Genomic DNA, 19,074 nt, shown 5'->3' with positions numbered 1-19,074 from the left:
CGTTTTGCCTTTTTAGCTCACCTGGACCAGAGGGTTAAGTGAGTTTTTTTCATCACTTGGCATCCGTCGTCGTCGATAACTTTCAGAAAATCTGAAACTAATAGCAAAATTAAAGCAAATATGGCCACAATCATCCTTAGGGTATGTAGTTTCAAAAAGGTATCCGATGACCCCGCCCAAAAATCAAGATGGCCGCCATGTCTAAAAATAGAACATTGTGGTAAAATGTAGATTTCAGCTTATATCTCTGAAAGCATTTAGTTCTGGGATAAAAATATTCATCAAGTCATAATCTATAGCCCGAGATTTTTCAGTTACATTAGACAACGCGTTTTGGGGTTGCTGCCCCTGATATTTTAATTTTAAGATAAATTAGCATTTTTTAGTTCTAGTTTGATAGAAATTTTATTTTAAAGTCGTTATAAGGAGTAAGCTTACTTCTTATAATGACTTAACTAACAAAACAGCTTACTTGTTTTAACGACTTAACTAACTCGTTTAAACGACTTAACTAACTCGTTTAAACCACTTGACTAACTTGTTTACTTAAAAACTACTTATTGTAAATACACAATTTTTATGTGATGTTTAATAATAATATAATGATTAAATTTGTTGCTATTAGATAATAAATAAAATTGAGAATGGAAATGGGGAATGAGTCAAAGCGACAACAACCCGACCATAGAGCAGACAACAGCCGAAGGCCACCAATGGGTCTTCAATATAGCGAGAAACTCCCGCACCCGGAGGCGTCCTTCAGCTCCCTAAACAAACATGCATACTAGTTCAGTGATAATGGACGTCATACTAAACTCTGAATTATACAAAGAAACTAAAATTAAAAAGGATACTAGACTAACAAAGGCCAGGGGCTCCTAAATTGGGACAAGCGCAAAATTGCAAAGACCCTATAAGTGAATCAATATTAAAGCCAAAATATGCAATCTTTAATGACCTGACAACAGTATCGTAACTATATCCCTTCTTAATAAGTCTGTTTAAAGGTTTTGTTAGCTTTTGAGGTGAATACTGACATTTTTGTGCTTTGTAAAGAATATTACCATAAAAGATTGGATGTGAAATACCTGAACGTATAAGATATCTGCATGTTGAGTTATATTTACGAATTATTTCCTTGTACCGATGATAAATTAAGTAAATGTTTTGACTAGTTTGTGATATCGAAAACCCTGGTGTAATAATTTTTCAGTAATACATAAATTTCTCTCGCTAAAATCTAATACGTTGTTACATACACGAGCAAATCGTACAAGTTGAGATATATAAACACCATAAGATGGTGACAAGGGAACGTCACCATCTAAAAATGGATAATTAACAATAGGAAATGAAAAATCATCTCTTTTATCATAATTTTTTGTATTAAGCTTCCCGTTACATGCGTTAATGATATAGATATCAAGATAGAGGAAAGGACAGTGGTTATTGTTACATGTAGTATTAGCTATATTTAAAGTAAGTTCAACAGGATAAATTTCTTTAGTATACATACTGAAGTCGTCATTATTGAGAGCCAATATATCATCCAAAAATTTAAAAGTATTGTTAAATTTTTGTTTCAAATGTTGTTTCGATGAATCTTTGCTGGTTTAAGTCATAGTTTGTAACTCATAACAATACAAAAACAGGTCCGCAATAAGTGGTGCACAGTTAGTCCCCATTGGAATTCCAATAACTTGACGATATACGGAATCTCCAAAGCGAACAAAATTGTTATCAAGTAAAAATTCAAGCGCAAATATAGTATCAAAGCATGTCCGATTGACATAGTTCATTTGTTTGTTGCTACTAAAAAATGACCGAAAAGAGTTTGAACATATGTATTGGCATTCTGACTTTTTAAATGCCCAATTAATTAGGGATGTGATTTTTTTTTCTTAATAAGAATATGAGACAAAGTGGTATATAGGGTAGAAAAATCATAACTTTGAACAGATTCAAAATCACCAATATATGCATGCAATTTATCAAGTACTTCCAACGAGTTTTTGACACTCCAAAAGTAATTAATTCCACTATTTTCAAAGGCCTTATTTGAACAATTTATTATTAGGTTTTTGATTGTACCAAGTGTACCTGTAAGTAGAATAGACAATTTAATAATGCAACAATGGCTTGAAGATGAAATAAATATATACTTGTAATGTGTTTTGTGTAGCTTCGGAAGCCAGTACATAGTTGGGACTTTCATTGTATTTGGTTCTGCTTGTAAAGATGTAGCTAAAAGTTTGTGTTTGTTACAGATGTCGTTTTCTGAAAATGAAGTCAGTTGGAATGTTGGTGAATTCGTGATTTCCTTTTGTAAAACCTCAATGTAAAATTTACGTCAAACAATAATGATATTAATAGTAGCTATATCAGCCGGGACAAAAACAAATTCCTTGGCTAGTTCATTTAGTTTAAGCATGGATTTCTGGCGAAAACATTTATAACGGTCGAATTTAAAGTTTAGTCTTGGTTAATAGAAGAAATTTTCATCATAAAATTGAAACGCATGCGGAAAAACGCACAAACGCATAAAGATGTTTATTCAGGACAATAACTTATATCCAAAAATAACAGCAGAAATATATATGAACTACCACCAATGAAGGTAATAAAATACTATAGGTAATACTTAATGGTTTACGTAATGTGCTGTTTATCTTTTTTTTTTGTCGTTAAGACTTAGAATTGCACAAAAATAATGGATTTATACTTTAACGAAAACATATCTTGAAAAGTTATTCGTTGATGGCTAAATGATATTTATTTCTGAAATCTAAATCTTGTTTCGCTGTTCTGAGTGTTCAAGATGTTACACGCAGTTAAGAGTGGTGAAACAAATACAAAAAAAACACTGGTCTGTATAAAAGTAAACGAAAGAAAGCCGCTGGAATGCACTCCTGGTCTCAGATAAGCACATTTAAAAAATGACAGCTAACATGAAATAAGTGCCAATAAAAGAGTGAGTCCAACACTTGCTTTTTCAAAAACAACAAAATGATAATGTATATAAAAAAAAAAAAAAAATTCGGCTACAATGGGTATATGAAACATCCAATGTCGAATTATCAACATTGATTCTTAACAAAGAATGTTTCTGTCATGTTGTGCAACGAAATCTCTACAGCACATGGTACATGTAGTGACACCACTAGATGTTTAATAGGATCCCGCGAAAAGTCTGACTTTGGTCCACGAAGGTAGCAAATTGTCTGTGTGACCATCGCTGGCGGCTTTTGGTACACATAAGATATTTTATTTTTTTGGTTAACAGATATTTTTTTTAATATGCCGGACAGCCATTAAAACATCACCAAGGAAAGAGGTTGCCATGCTCTTTGTTAATTTCCATGAAACTGATATAGCCCCAAAGGTTTTACATGAACACCAATGGATACTCATGTCAATTTGAAAGCCACGCGGAATCAATATCGGAGATGTTTAAGACAAATGCATCGATCCTGCTGGGCGTTTGTTCCTTTATATCTCCCTTGACATGGCCTATCATTAAAAGGTCCCTTTTGAGGACTTGTGGATTATTTGGTATACTGTAGAGGGTAATTATACAGTCTACAAGCAATTGCATCCTTGGAAAAGCCTCCTTAAATTACGCCCCAAATTGTTTGTCATTAGTTGTTAGAAAGACCTGGCATATAGTCTGCTGTTTATTGAAGTGTTTTTACAATAAGGGCGTGACATTCATGACATAAGCTAAACTTTACATGTCGAAAGTAAAAGCAAGAAAAAAGTCATACTTGAGTTAGAAAACGTTTGAACTCGAATTACGTCCGTTCAAATAACCCTTGTCCTTCACATATGTTCCAAAAATCTATTAAGCGAAAAGTATTCGTCTTAACAGTCATGTTTAACCAACTATGCATAGTTCTAATAAAAATAAACTAGAAGCTCTAAATAGCCTTTGTGATCACCTGGGTCTATGTGCATATTCAACAAAGGACACTCTCCAACATTATACACAAGAATATAATTCATGACAAAATCTGTTTTGTTGATCTTGTATTGCTGATCATGTGCTGATCGATTCCTTCTTTCTTGTTTAGTTTTGCTCAAAACACAAAAGAGGATAAAAAAAAATCCTCATTTAAGTGCAATTACTAAAGATTCACAGTCTACTTAACTTTGTCGACAACATTTGACTTGTTAGTAGATCTTGACTTGCTGATCATTTTTGTGATTTAAAGTGTATCTTAATCTATAATAATTTTCTATAATATATGACAAAACTTTAAAAAAAGATAAATGAAAATCTTCTTTAAGGTGGTATGGAAGTTTAGATTAAAAATACTAGAATGTGCCAAAACGTAGTACAAAAATGTATATATGAACTGTGTAAATAAATGTTCAAAAATTTAATAAATATGATAGGTCACCGAGCATTTTTCGCAAGCTACAGGTTGTGACAAAATGACACTATTTACACTTATACCTTATTTGTATGACATCGCTGAAGTACGTCCATTATTCATTTTCCATTATTCAAAATTCAATAATGAATAATGAAATATTTTATTTTATTAATCACTATACGTTAAGTGATGAATAATGAATAATGAATTAGTTTTTCTTTCAGTATTCAAGTTGAAAAGTGAATTATGAAATAGAATAATATTTTTTGACTGTGACACTATATCCCGTATTACAGAATTCGTAATTTTGATCTTACAAATATTCAAATTAATATCAGACAAAAAAATCCAAACACTCTTTGAAATTTTAAACTTTGTTTATTTATCTAGTTTCGGAGGAAAAACTAGAGGGTTTCTCTAACTATTTTTAACAGAAATTTCTTGGTTTAATGTATGGACGACCTGAATACCATAAATATATAAAAATTCAAATACTTTACGTTGTCTTTTATTATTTTCACTGGACCTTTGCTATTCTTCATCCCTTGATTATAGATATGACATGCTAATTGTACAGCAATGAACATTAGAGGGGTTACGGAGAGGACCAAAATGCCAAATTACGCGTGAAAATTAAGAAATAGCCAATTTTGAATAATGAAATGGATAATTTGAATAATAGAATGACTGCTGCGGCCCTTCAACTCCTATTTACACTTATACCTTATACCTCATTCGAAAGCTTATTAATAGAGGAGCAAAAGGTATATAGTCAGTGTGTTCCTCGTCGCCTATTAGAGGAGAAACGAAGGACCTAAATATCGAAATACATGTGACTATTAAAAGACATAGCTTATTTTGAATAATGGAATGGACTGCTGCAACCAGTCAGCCTCTAATTCAAGAAACCTTAATACACCATTTGAAACCTTGATAGAGTAACAAAACTGTTTTTAACAACGTGTAAATATTTTGGCACCTCTAATGGTCATTGCGGGACATACTGTTCATAACCATTGTATTCCTCTTTGTATATCTATACGCTATATACCTCTTGTTTCTCTGTTGGAACGCTTTTGAATGACGTATAAGGTAGCAATACACAGTAAGGAGTTTGGTTTCGTATTTTGGCCCCGGTGGATATGACAGTTATAGTGCAATAAAATTCATTTTTTAGACAGATGAGTACTAATTTAGCCTTCAAATACGGTTAATAAGAACATAAAGATTGTTTTTTACATGTTGTATGGCCTATTTACTGTTTGACTCTCCGTATTTTCATAGCTAGACTGGCCATAGGTTCGGAAATTAATGTAAATAATTGTTTATAAACGCTTTTTTTCTACACAAAGTATTTTACAAAAAAAAAATACGCGTATTTTGGCATTTACGTCCTCCGTAACCCCTCTAATGGTCAATATTTATATACCCGTTTTATTCCTCTTTGTATAGCTATAGGCTATATACCTATTGTTTCTCTGTTGGTACGCTTTTGAATGGCGTATAAGGTAGCAATACGTTAAGCTTTCGAATGAGTCATAAGGTATATCTGTTATTAGGGGCTGAAGGGTCGCAGCAGTCCATTCCATTATTCAAAATATCTATTTCATTATTCAAAATTGGCTATTTCTTAATTTCACGCGTATTTTGGCATGTAACCGTAACCCCTCTAATGGTCATTGCGGCACAATCGACATGATCTATCTATAATCAGAGGATTAGGATTAAGCAAAGATCTTGTGAAAATAAAAAAGACAATGTTTAGTCTTTTAATTTTTATATATACATGTATTTTGGTATTCAGGTCTTCCATACATGAGGGGGGGCAAGGGGTTTAGCTGTTATGCTGTTATGGGGCATTTTAATTCTTTGTTATCTGTTATTCTGAAAATATGTTTGCTGTTAGCTGTTATTGTCTTATTCTTTGTTAGCTGTTATTGGGCTTTTAGTTTTTTTGTTATCTGTTATTGTGATAATGTATTTACTGTTAACTGTTATCGAAAATTGGAATGTTAGCATTTTTTTGACAGCCACGAACGAACATATAAAATTAGAACAATTCTTAATATGACAAAAAGGAAAACATATGGCCAGGAATATCTGACAAGGATCTCAATTAAGGACTAGGTCCTTGCAACCAGTTAACCTTTTATATTATATGGTTCATAGACTCAGCTCTTTTCATAGCAGAACCAAATACATTGTACAATGAAAGTTCCACCATGTACCGGGTCCAAGGCCGAAGCTGCACATAACTCATTACAAACAAAGAGTTATTTCGTCTTCAAGCCATCGTTCCACTACTAAAGTATGTATTCTACTTATTAGTAGACCTGGTACAATCAAAAACCTGATAAAAAATTGTTCAAATAAGGCCTATGAAAATAGTGGAATAAATTACTTTTGGAGTGTCAAAATTGGTTCGAGGTACTTGATAAATTGCATGCTTATAATTGGGGCTTTTGATTTTTCTACCCTATATACAACTTTGCCTATTGGTCTTATTCAGAAAAAATCACACACCTCATTAAATGGGCACTGATTTAAAAAAGTCAGAATCCGAATATATATATATTAAAACTCTTTTATGTCATTTTTTAGTAGCAACAAACACAAGAACTATGTCAATTGGACCTACTTTGATACAATAACTGCCCTTGAATTTTTACTAGATATCTTTTTTGTCTCTTTGACATATTCCTCATTTTCATTCTCAATTTTATTACTCACTATTTAAATTACAAGCATGTGTGAGTTTCTATAATTGTACAAAAATTAATGCTGAAAAAAGTATACTATAACAAATAAATAGCTACGCCATGAGCGCATGATACGCCCGTCACCTTATTGAAATATTCAATAACTTCTCAATGTCATATCAGATATTTTTAAAAATCAGTCAATATATATCATGTATATAAGCAATACACCAAATTTTTATGAGAACTGCTGAAAACATTTTTGAGTTATTGTCCGAAAACTGGAAAATACCATCTTTTTTAATGAATCAACCAACTGAGTAACATAAAATCGAAAGAAAAAAAATCGAAAGGTTGTTTACAACGATAGATATAAACAATTCAGAAAAGTTTCATGAGAACTACTGAAAACGTTTTTGTGTTAATGTCTGAAAACTAGAAAATCCCCCCTTTTTAATTAATAAAACCCCGGAGTAAAATCTAAAATTTATAAAAATTGAAAGGGAGCTCATGTCAATAGATATAAACAATTCACCAAAATTCCTTGCAATTTTGTGAAAGGATTTTTGAGATATTATCAGAAAACTGAAAAAAAAAACACCATTTTTATTGAATAAAACCCCATTACTCAGAAACTTAAAATCTAAAATTTATAAAAAACGATAGGGAGCTCACGTCAATAGATATAAACAATTTACCAAAGTTTTATGTAAATTGTTTAAAGAGTGTTTGAGTTAATGTCCGACATTTTGACGACAGACGGACAAGAATATACCAAATACATATCTAGATACATAATTTTAAAAACCATGTTCATAGAAAATGGAATTCATTACAAAGGATTATACCCGTAATAAGAAATACTGGATTTGTCAAGGACTCAACTTATTTTAATATTTCATTTACTGTTATCTGTTTTTGTCCATTTTAATTCCTTGTTATCTGTTATAAGCCAAATCAATTTGCTGTTTTGCTGTTATTGGGACCCCCCTTGTCCCCCCTCATACATTAAACCAAGGAATTTCTGTTAAAAATAGTTAGGAAAACCCATTAGTTTATCCTTCGAAACAAAATAAATAAATTAAAAAGATCCGGCATTATTTCACATAGTGTTTTGATTCATTTCTTACAAAATTGTTTAAATTAGTTAGATCATTCGAAAATGACGAATTATGAAATACGGGATATATATAGTGTCACAGTCAAAAAATATAATTCTATTTCATTATTCACTTTTCAATTTGAATCCTGAAATTTAAACTATTTCATTTTTCATTATTCAACACTTAACGTTGAATAGTGAATAATGAACTATTTCATTATTCATTATTGAATTTTGAATAATGGAAAATGAATAGTGGACGTACTTCAGCGCGGTATTTGTATGGATTATACGGAGAAAAACAGCATTATGTGATCAGAAGCTAATCTAAATTATAGAATTGAAAACAAAATGCGAGAAGATAGCTTTAAGAAAAATGCTTTGAGAATATCAATAGATACAATAGGGTCACCGTGCGTTTTTTCCTGCTAAAATTTAAGATAGCAAAAGTTCATGTATATTCTTTCAGAAAATGCACTATGTCCCCTAAAAATGCCAATTTAAAAACATTAAAAATCAAACAAATAAAATCTACGTTTGTAAAAATATTAATATTTATCAGTTGAATTTTGTTACAATGATTTAAAATTAGACCTTAAGCTTTCTTGTTATTTACAATCCAAGATATAAGATAAAAAAAAAAAGCCCTCCCTCCCCCCCCCCCCTCCCGCCAAAAAAAAATAGTCAAAAAAATAGTCAAAATCATCATCAATGGACATTATCTGTATTAAGGAATCGATTAACGATTTCAATCATGTTGTCTCATTTGTAGAACTGACCTTGCTGATCACCATTAAGTTTTTCTGTATCTATTATAATTTTCAAGATAGTAGGCAAAACAATTTGTCATTTTAGGGCAATTAATCCTATATTAAAAAATGGGAAATGAGTCCATGGGACACAGATAATGCCCCCGCTCGCATATTACTTTAGAAAGGGACATAACTTGATAACGACAAAAGTGACACTACCCACATTTGTTCTTGATCTAACTTCTGTTGTAATAAGTATTGTGTATAAGTTTCATAAAATTTGCTTGAGGCCGTTAGTTTTCTCGTTTGAACTGTTTTACATTGTCATTTCGAGGCCTTTTATAGCTGACTATGCGGTATGGGCTTTGCTCATTGTTGAAGGCCGTACGGTGACCTATTGTTGTTAATTCCTGTGTCATTCAGTCTCATGTGGAGAGTTGTCTCATTGGCAATCATACCATACTTCTTTTTTATATTAAGTTAAGAAACACAAACGATAAAGTCAGTATTTTTCCCATTTATATAGGACATAAGAGGAAAAGTGAGGTCATCAAAATTCATACTTGACCTGTGTTTTGTGGTATACTCATTACATATAAGTTCCATGCCATTTTTTTAAGGCAAACTGCAGTTAAAGAACGGATATAAAAAGTTCAGCAGTTTTTCCATTTCCAAACTCTAGAGCAGTAAAAGTGACGCCATCAAAATTCAAACTTGATCTGGGATGTGTGGTAATAAGCATTGCGTTTTAGTTCCATAACATTGGTTTGGGGCGAACTATAGTTAAAGAATGGAAACCAATTTTGGACGTCATCTGACAGTTTTGAAAATTGGTAGAGCTCAACATCCTGCTGTCAGATTTTCTCTCTTTTTAATGGTTTTCAGAATAATAGACAAAACTTTAATTTTACCCCGTATGTTCTATTTCAGTCATGTTGGCCATCTTGGTTGGTAGGCGAGGTATAAATCAGGCATATTTCTTTTTAAATAAGATACCCTAATGATGATTTTTCGAAGTTCAAAATAAAACCTGCAAAAATATACACGTTTTTATATCGGACATAAAGCAAAATCAGCGTACAAAAAGCAAAACGGACCAAAAGCAACGGACAAAAAGCAAAAGTGTCGGACAAAAAGCAAAACAATCGGACAAAAAGCAAAACGGACAAAAAGCAACGGACAAAAAGCAAAAGTGTCGGACAAAAAGCAAAATTATCGGACAAAAAGCAAAAGCGGACAAAAAGCAATTTGCGGACAAAAAGCATCGTATCAGACGATGATCTGTTTTTATGACGGTTCTTCAACAAATGACCTTGTTCTAAAATCTACATTTACCAAACAAAGATTATCGTTCCTGTTCCATTCTGTTCATGAGTCCCTATATATTTTTTATAACTTGTATATTTCGTATAAAATTTTCTACTTTTTACTTTTATGTTACAGACATTGAGAGTTATTTTTAGTATGTTCTGCTTATCATCTTTTAATATTCAAAATTTGACTATCACATGTAACACTGAAATTGAAATATTAGTTATAAAATACATGATTTTGCTCAAACACAAAAAAAAAACAAGCCGGTAAAAACTATGAAATAAAGTGGAATATTATTATCAGTGCGTATATACAAAAATAGGGGAAATCGTACAAGTCAGTTTAGATAAAAATAAAACTATATGTTAGAATTATTTGTATAGTTTGAGTTGCCTATGGACGTCAGAGCACTGTAGCCATTAAGCGATGTGGAAAAATTTATAACATTACATATCGTGTGTGTTCAAAATTTTCATTTTCATTCCAGTACGATGCGTCACAGCTTAGCTGCGAATCGCCAACACCACCACTAGCACCACCACCACTGTAACAAGTTACCCTTACATGTACAAGGCCAAGGTGAAATCTTTTAATTTGAAAAAAAAACTGTATATGGTTTTGTCTGTATTATATCCTATACACTACACAGCTTATTACTGTCATAATTTGTCAAATTCAATGCCTTAGATATTTGCAGTTTGCTTTCACGTTATGTAATTTCAAAGCTACCAGGCTAATGATTTACTAATGACTGGGGTTTTGTATAGCACGTTCTGTACTCTGCAATCGTGTATTTACCGAATATTGAATAGGAAAGAAGTGATTTTCAATTAAATTATATACAATAATCGTTAGCCTTTCAAATTTTGGTCGAAATTTTGAACTACGCTTCTGACGAAATGTGCTCGACTCCGAACTTAATTGTTGATGATTGTCAAATTCCTCCTCTAGCTTCCTCCAATGCAAGTAATTGGTAGCTAAGATATATATCATATGTCTCTTAATGTGAGAGAGACACCAACACACACAAACAAACATACATGGTCAGATGTATGTTAATCTAATTTCGTTGTAGTTGATCGGTAATGCCAACTCATTTTTTGCAATTCATGCATAATGCTCCTATCACCCTCATATAATAAAAAAAAATACAATTTAAAGAAGCGCACTTTTTTAATACTAAATATTCAAAATCTCGCTATTTTTAGCTCACCTGGCCCACAGGGCCAAGTGAGCTTTTCTCATCACTTTGCGTCCGGCGTCCGTCGTCCGGCGTCCGTCGTCGTCCGGCGTTAGCTTTTACAAAAATCTTCTCTGAAACTACTGAGCCAAATCAAACCAAACTTGGCCACAATCATCATTTGGATATCTAGTTTAAAAAATGTGTGGCGTGACCCGGTCAACCAACCAAAATGGCCGCCACGGCTTAAAATAGAACATAGGGGTAAAATGCAGTTTTTGGCTTATAACTCAAAAACCAAAGCATTTAGAGCAAATCTGACATGGGGGTAAAAATGTTTATCAGGTCAAGATCTATCTGCCCTGAAATTTTCAGATGAATCGGTCAATCGGTTGTTGGGTTGCTGCCCCTGAATTGGTAATTTTGAGGAAATTTTGCTGTTTTTGGTTATTATCTTGAATATTATTATAGATAGAGATAAACTGTAAACAGCAATAATGTTCAGCAAAGTTAGATTTACAAATAAGTCAACATGACCAAAATGGTCAGTTGACCCGTTTAGGAGTTATTGCCCTTTATAGTCAATTTTTAACCATTTTTCGTAAATTAAAGTAATCTTTTACAAAAATCTTCTCCTCTGAAACTACTGGGCCAAATTAATCCAAACTTGGCCACAATCATCTTTGGGGTATCTAGTTAAAAAAAATGTGTGGCGTGACCTGGTCAACTATCAAAGATGGCCGCCACGGCTAAAAATAGAACATAGGGGTAAAATGCAGTTTTTGGCTTATAACTCAAAAACCAAAGCATTTTGAGGAAATCTGACATGGTTGAAAATGTTTATCAGGTCAAGATCTATCTGCCCTGAAATTTTCAGATGAATCGGTCAATCGGTTGTTGGGTTGCTGCCCCTGAATTGGTAATTTTGAGGAAATTTTGCTGTTTTTGGTTATTATCTTGAATATTATTATAGATAGAGATAAACTGTAAACATCAATAATGTTCAGCAAAGTAAGATCTACAAATAAGTCCGCATAAACAAAATTGTCAGTTGACCCGTTTAGGAGTTATTGCCCTTTATAGTCAATTTTTAACCATTTTTCGTAAATTAAAGTGATCTTTTACAAAAATCTTCTCCTCTGAAACTACTGGGCCAAATAAATCCAAACTTGGCCACAATCATCTTTGGGGTATCTAGTTAAAAAAAAATGTGTGGCGTGACCTGGTCAACCAACAAAGATGGCCGCCACGGCTAAAAATAGAACATAGGGGTAAAATGCAGTTTTTGGCTTATAACTCAAAAACCAAAGCATTTTGAGGAAATCTGACGGGATAAAAATGTTTATCAGGTCAAGATCTATCTGCCCTGAAATTTTCAGATGAATCGGTCAATCGGTTGTTGGGTTGCTGCCCCTGAATTGGTAATTTTGAGGAAATTTTGCTGTTTTTGGTTATTATCTTGAATATTATTATAGATAGAGATAAACTGTAAACAGCAATAATGTTCAGCAAAGTTAGATTTACAAATAAGTCAACATGACCAAAATGGTCAGTTGACCCGTTTAGGAGTTATTGCCCTTTATAGTCAATTTTTAACCATTTTTCGTAAATTAAAGTAATCTTTTACAAAAATCTTCTCCTCTGAAACTACTGGGCCAAATTAATCCAAACTTGGCCACAATCATCTTTGGGGTATCTAGTTAAAAAAAATGTGTGGCGTGACCTGGTCAACTAACAAAGATGGCCGCCACGGCTAAAAATAGAACATAGGGGTAAAATGCAGTTTTTGGCTTATAACTCAAAAACCAAAGCATTTTGAGGAAATCTGACATGGGTTGAAAATGTTTATCAGGTCAAGATCTATCTGCCCTGAAATTTTCAGATGAATCGGTCAATCGGTTGTTGGGTTGCTGCCCCTGAATTGGTAATTTTGAGGAAATTTTGCTGTTTTTGGTTATTATCTTGAATATTATTATAGATAGAGATAAACTGTAAACATCAATAATGTTCAGCAAAGTAAGATCTACAAATAAGTCCGCATAAACAAAATTGTCAGTTGACCCGTTTAGGAGTTATTGCCCTTTATAGTCAATTTTTAACCATTTTTCGTAAATTAAAGTGATCTTTTACAAAAATCTTCTCCTCTGAAACTACTGGGCCAAATAAATCCAAACTTGGCCACAATCATCTTTGGGGTATCTAGTTAAAAAAAAATGTGTGGCGTGACCTGGTCAACCAACAAAGATGGCCGCCACGGCTAAAAATAGAACATAGGGGTAAAATGCAGTTTTTGGCTTATAACTCAAAAACCAAAGCATTTTGAGGAAATCTGACAGGGGTAAAAATGTTTATCAGGTCAAGATCTATCTGCCCTGAAATTTTCAGATGAATCGGTCAATCGGTTGTTGGGTTGCTGCCCCTGAATTGGTAATTTTGAGGAAATTTTGCTGTTTTTGGTTATTATCTTGAATATTATTATAGATAGAGATAAACTGTAAACATCAATAATGTTCAGCAAAGTAAGATCTACAAATAAGTCAACATAAACAAAATTGTCAGTTGACCCGTTTAGGAGTTATTGCCCTTTATAGTCAATTTTTAACCATTTTTCGTAAATTAAAGTGATCTTTTACAAAAATCTTCTCCTCTGAAACTACTGGGCCAAATAAATCCAAACTTGGCCACAATCATCTTTGGGGTATCTAGTTTAAAAAATGTGTGGCGTGACCTGGTCAACCAACTAAGATGGACGCCACAGCTAAAAATAGAACATAGGGATAAAATGCAGTTTTTGGCTTATAACTCAAAAACCAAAGCATTTTGAGGAAATCTGACGGGATAAAAATGTTTATCAGGTCAAGATCTATCTGCCCTGAAATTTTCAGTTGAATCAGTCAACCCGTTGTTGGGTTGCTGCCCCTGAATTGGTAATTTTGAGGAAATTTTGCTGTTTTTGGTTATTATCTTGAATATTATTATAGATAGAGATAAACTGTAAACATCAATAATGTTCAGCAAAGTAAGATCTACAAATAAGTCCACATAAACAAAATTGTCAGTTGACCCGTTTAGGAGTTATTGCCCTTTATAGTCAATTTTTAACCATTTTTCGTAAATTAAAGTGATCTTTTACAAAAATCTTCTCCTCTGAAACTACTGGGCCAAATAAATCCAAACTTGGCCACAATCATCTTTGGGGTATCTAGTTAAAAAAAAATGTGTGGCGTGACCTGGTCAACCAACAAAGATGGCCGCCACGGCTAAAAATAGAACATAGGGGTAAAATGCAGTTTTTGGCTTATAACTCAAAAACCAAAGCATTTTGAGGAAATCTGAAAGCGGTAAAAATGTTTATCAGGTCAAGATCTATCTGCCCTGAAATTTTCAGATGAATCGGTCAATCGGTTGTTGGGTTGCTGCCCCTGAATTGGTAATTTTGAGGAAATTTTGCTGTTTTTGGTTATTATCTTGAATATTATTATAGATAGAGATAAACTGTAAACATCAATAATGTTCAGCAAAGTAAGATCTACAAATAAGTCAACATAAACAAAATTGTCAGTTGACCCGTTTAGGAGTTATTGCCCTTTATAGTCAATTTTTAACCATTTTTCGTAAATTAAAGTGATCTTTTACCAAAATCTTCTCCTCTGAAACTACTGGGCCAAATAAATCCAAACTTGGCCACAATCATCTTTGGGGTATCTTGTTAAAAAAATGTGTGGCGTGACCTGGTCAACCAACTAAGATGGACGCCACAGCTAAAAATAGAACATAGGGATAAAATGCAGTTTTTGGCTTATAACTCAAAAACCAAAGCATTTTGAGGAAATCTGACGGGATAAAAATGTTTATCAGGTCAAGATCTATCTGCCCTGAAATTTTCAGTTGAATCAGTCAACCCGTTGTTGGGTTGCTGCCCCTGAATTGGTAATTTTGAGGAAATTTTGCTGTTTTTGGTTATTATCTTGAATATTATTATAGATAGAGATAAACTGTAAACATCAATAATGTTCAGCAAAGTTAGATTTACAAATAAGTCAACATGACCGAAATGGTCAGTTGACCCCTTTAGGAGTTATTGCCCTTTATAGTCAATTTTTAACCATTTTTCATAAATCTAAGTAATCTTTTACAAAATCTCCACTTAAACTACTAGGCCACAATCATCTTTGGGGTATCTAGTTTGAAAAATGTGTCCGATGACCTGGCCATTCAACCAAGATGGCCGCCACGGCTAAAAATAGAACATAGGGGTAAAATGCAGTTTTTGGCTTATAACTATGAAACCAAAGCATTTAGAGCAAATCTGACATGAAGTTAAATTGTTAATCAAGTCAATATTTATCTGCCCTGAATTTTTCAGATAAATTGGACAACTGGTTGTTGGGTTGCTGCCCTCCAATTGGTAATTTTTAAAGAAATTTTGCCGTTTTTGGTTATCTTGAATACTATTATAGATAGCGATAAACTGTAAACAGCAATAATGTTCAGCAAAGTAAGATCTACAAATAAGTCAACATGACCTAAATGGTCAATTGACCTCTTAAGGAGTTATTGCCCTTTATAGTCAATTTTTAACAATTTTCATTAATTTGGTAAATTTATGTAAATTTTTACCAAATATAGTTCTCTGTTACTAATGGGCAAAGTTCATTATAGATATAATTGTAAGAAGCAAAATCGTTCAGTAAAGTAAGAACTTCAAACACATCACCATCACCAAAATACAATTTTGTCATGAATCCATTTGTGTCCTTTGTTTGATATACACATAGACCAAGGTGAGCGACACAGGCTCTTTAGAGCCTCTAGTTTATTTATCTCTCTTAAACATTTATACTGCTTTACTTTTCCAAATTTTTATGCTGGTTTGTTTTGATGATTTACTGCTTCCAAAAAATAATATTGTATTTTTTTCCAAACTTTATTATTGGTCTGTTATAGCCTTTGATAATTACCTTTTCTCAAATGTTTATTATATGATTAAACACATTTTTGCTAGAGGTTATTGGTGTGTAGAGTAGGGTGATTAACTGGGGGGTTCAGTTTTTGAGTAAGCGACACAGTTTACACGTCAATAACCTTTAGAAAAAACGGGTTTCGTCCTTATAATTCTTAAGACAAAGATTTACAATTTATGGTTTACAATTTTTGTTCAAAGGCCACTATTTGCAATCACATGCGCAAGTGACATTTCGTTTCTAGGTAGTGATCCGCCATATTGAATTTCTGAAATTCATAAATGTTCGATTAACGCAATAGAATATGGAATGAAAAAGCACCTGCCTCAAAAACTTCATTTTAATATGATTTTATCTGAATTTGAAGCGTACAAGTTAGGGAATGATATTCAGCATGAGAGTTTTCAATCGTATGAAGTCATGTTCTGCCAAGACATTAAAGCGCCAACATCATTCATCATATTTCGCGGAATATTATTTTAATTCAAATTCAAAAATGTTACAGGCTTAATTAATGCATTATTTCATGCATTAAAAAAATACAGTTGTGTATTTTTTTTTAAATCTCAATTTGCTTAGAATCTCTAGATTTCATGCATTTATAGTGCGCATAAATAGATCACGGTGAATGTTATGGAGGTAGTTAAGGCAACATGGGTTATCGAAGTGTAAACTATAGCAACAATTGCTTACAGATCAATCCCATTCAAGTATATATAGATACGCAAATCATATAAGAATTATAATTTCTACTTTCAAAACTTTGATATTTATCTGGTGTAGTGTATTTTTATATTTACCTCTCTCAAACGTTTATATCGGGCTAGTTCACTTCAAAAATATTCCCACATCGAATATCCCCATCCTTAAATTTCAGACCTTTGAATATTGTTGTTATTGGTAAAAATATCGATTTTGTTATCCGTAAATTAGAACTATGCTAAATAGTATTTTTATACACATATATACTTTCACGGTACTACAATCTGTTGATATGTATATTTTGGCATTGCTCAATGTCGTGTTTTTTTATGACTGTTAATGACGTCTTTACAGTAAATCCATTGGATGTCGAATGTGTATTAATTGATACATGATTTCTTTTATTAGTTGTTATTGGCTTTTAACTAGCTGCCAGTAACTGTGACTACTCCCAGATCTTTTATGTGTCTATTTGTTGTAAGGAATGTATAAATACCCGGTCATGTCTGGTCTGGGTTTTTCTGCTTGGTATTGATCAGATGAGGTAAGCAATTTTTCAGCTGATTTTTATAGTTTGTTCTAATGCTGTTCTGTAACACCACTATCCGAGGAAAGGGGTGTTATGTGCTCTCACTAACATGTTTAACCCCGCCACATGTTATAAATGCCTGCTGCAAGTCAGAAGCCCGTAGTTCAGTGGTTGTCGTTGATTCCTATCTGCCACTTTTGTTTTTCATAAATTGATCTGTTAAAATTGTGCCGTCAGTTTTCTCAATAGAATTGTTTCATAATGATTTAAATGTCGGGCCCTCTTTTATTAGACTATCCGTTATGGGCTTTTCTCATTGGTGAAGGTCATGTGGTTCACTATGTTTGCTTACATCCACCTCATTTGAACTTGGATGGATAGTTGTCTTATCGGCAAATATACCACATCTCTTTATATTTCATTTACTGTTTTACTTTCCAAACTTTGTTCTTTATCTTAACTAGTAAGGCAGCAACCATTTGATTTTCTGGGGGGGGGCTATGGTTTTTTTTGGAAAAAAAAGTTTGTTTCCAGTTTTTGGAGAAAAAAATAATTTGTTTTTGATTCTGAGAAAAAAAAATTGTTTGTTTCACTCTCAGCTGCCACTATATGTAATGCTAAAATTGAAAAAAAAAAAAAAATTTCGACTTGTCGCGAAAAAAATAGATTTTTTTCGCCGCAGGCGAAAAAAAAAGTTTGTACAGAAAAAAAAACCATAGCCCCCCCCAGAAGATCAAATGGTTGCTGCCTAAATGCTATTCCAGAAACAGTTGTCGACACCTCCTTTCTCTTATTTCCCTTCTGGTGCAGATTTATTTCTTGCATAAACACGCAGTATTTACCATTGGTTTTAAGCCCGATTTTGTTCAAATAAATATACAATATTAGGTCAATGTCAGAAAAATATAACTTTTTGTGAATGATGCCCAGAAACTGGGGAATGGCGAGGTTCTCCCGAGCTCTTCCCAGTTTTGCGCAGAATACAAAAAAGTTTATATTTTTATGACATGACCTAAAATTGTTTTATACTGTAACTTTAAAATTAAAACATTGATAGTTTTTTAAATCGTAACACAAATGTCAAACTTATTTCATCCCTTAATGGATCCCTGATTGTAGAGAAAGTGTTCCATGATGAAATTGACATTATACAAAATATAGCTATGTTACTATATTAAGAAATAAACACACAACTAGTTGCAATATAAATAAATTGAATTGGATTTGGCAATAGACCAAGCCTGTGTAAGCCCTCTCAATAAATGAATTATAGGGGTTTTTAAGAATTATCAAAAACTTGCTAATAAAGACTATTCAATATACCAATTTCGTTGCCTTATATATTCGGTGTCAGTTCTTTATATCTAAGCATTTTCTTTGAGTATTGTAATAATCTGTTTTGCACTTATATTTTCTACATGAACTTAAAGTTTAAACATTTAAATGTATGCTAAAA

At 32.7% G+C, this 19,074-nt stretch overlaps 1 protein-coding gene across 2 annotated transcripts in view; it reads left to right on the top strand.

Moving 5' to 3' along the window:
- The window catches only part of LOC143048363 (uncharacterized), a 37,712-nt gene that overhangs the window by 17,914 nt on the left and 724 nt on the right, over positions 1–19,074 (top strand). For both annotated transcript variants that reach the window (XM_076222017.1, XM_076222016.1), the window contains one exon: positions 10,731–10,822. In XM_076222017.1, the coding sequence (XP_076078132.1) occupies positions 10,731–10,793 (63 nt within the window). In that variant the 3' untranslated portion in view covers positions 10,794–10,822. The remainder of the gene's footprint in view (positions 1–10,730; positions 10,823–19,074) is intronic.

This window comes from Mytilus galloprovincialis, chromosome 10 (genome assembly GCF_965363235.1).
Source record: "Mytilus galloprovincialis chromosome 10, xbMytGall1.hap1.1, whole genome shotgun sequence".
NCBI classification, from domain to species: domain Eukaryota; kingdom Metazoa; phylum Mollusca; class Bivalvia; order Mytilida; family Mytilidae; genus Mytilus; species Mytilus galloprovincialis.
The sequence above is the reverse complement of the archived record's forward strand: the minus strand, read 5'-3'. Positions and strand labels throughout refer to the sequence as shown.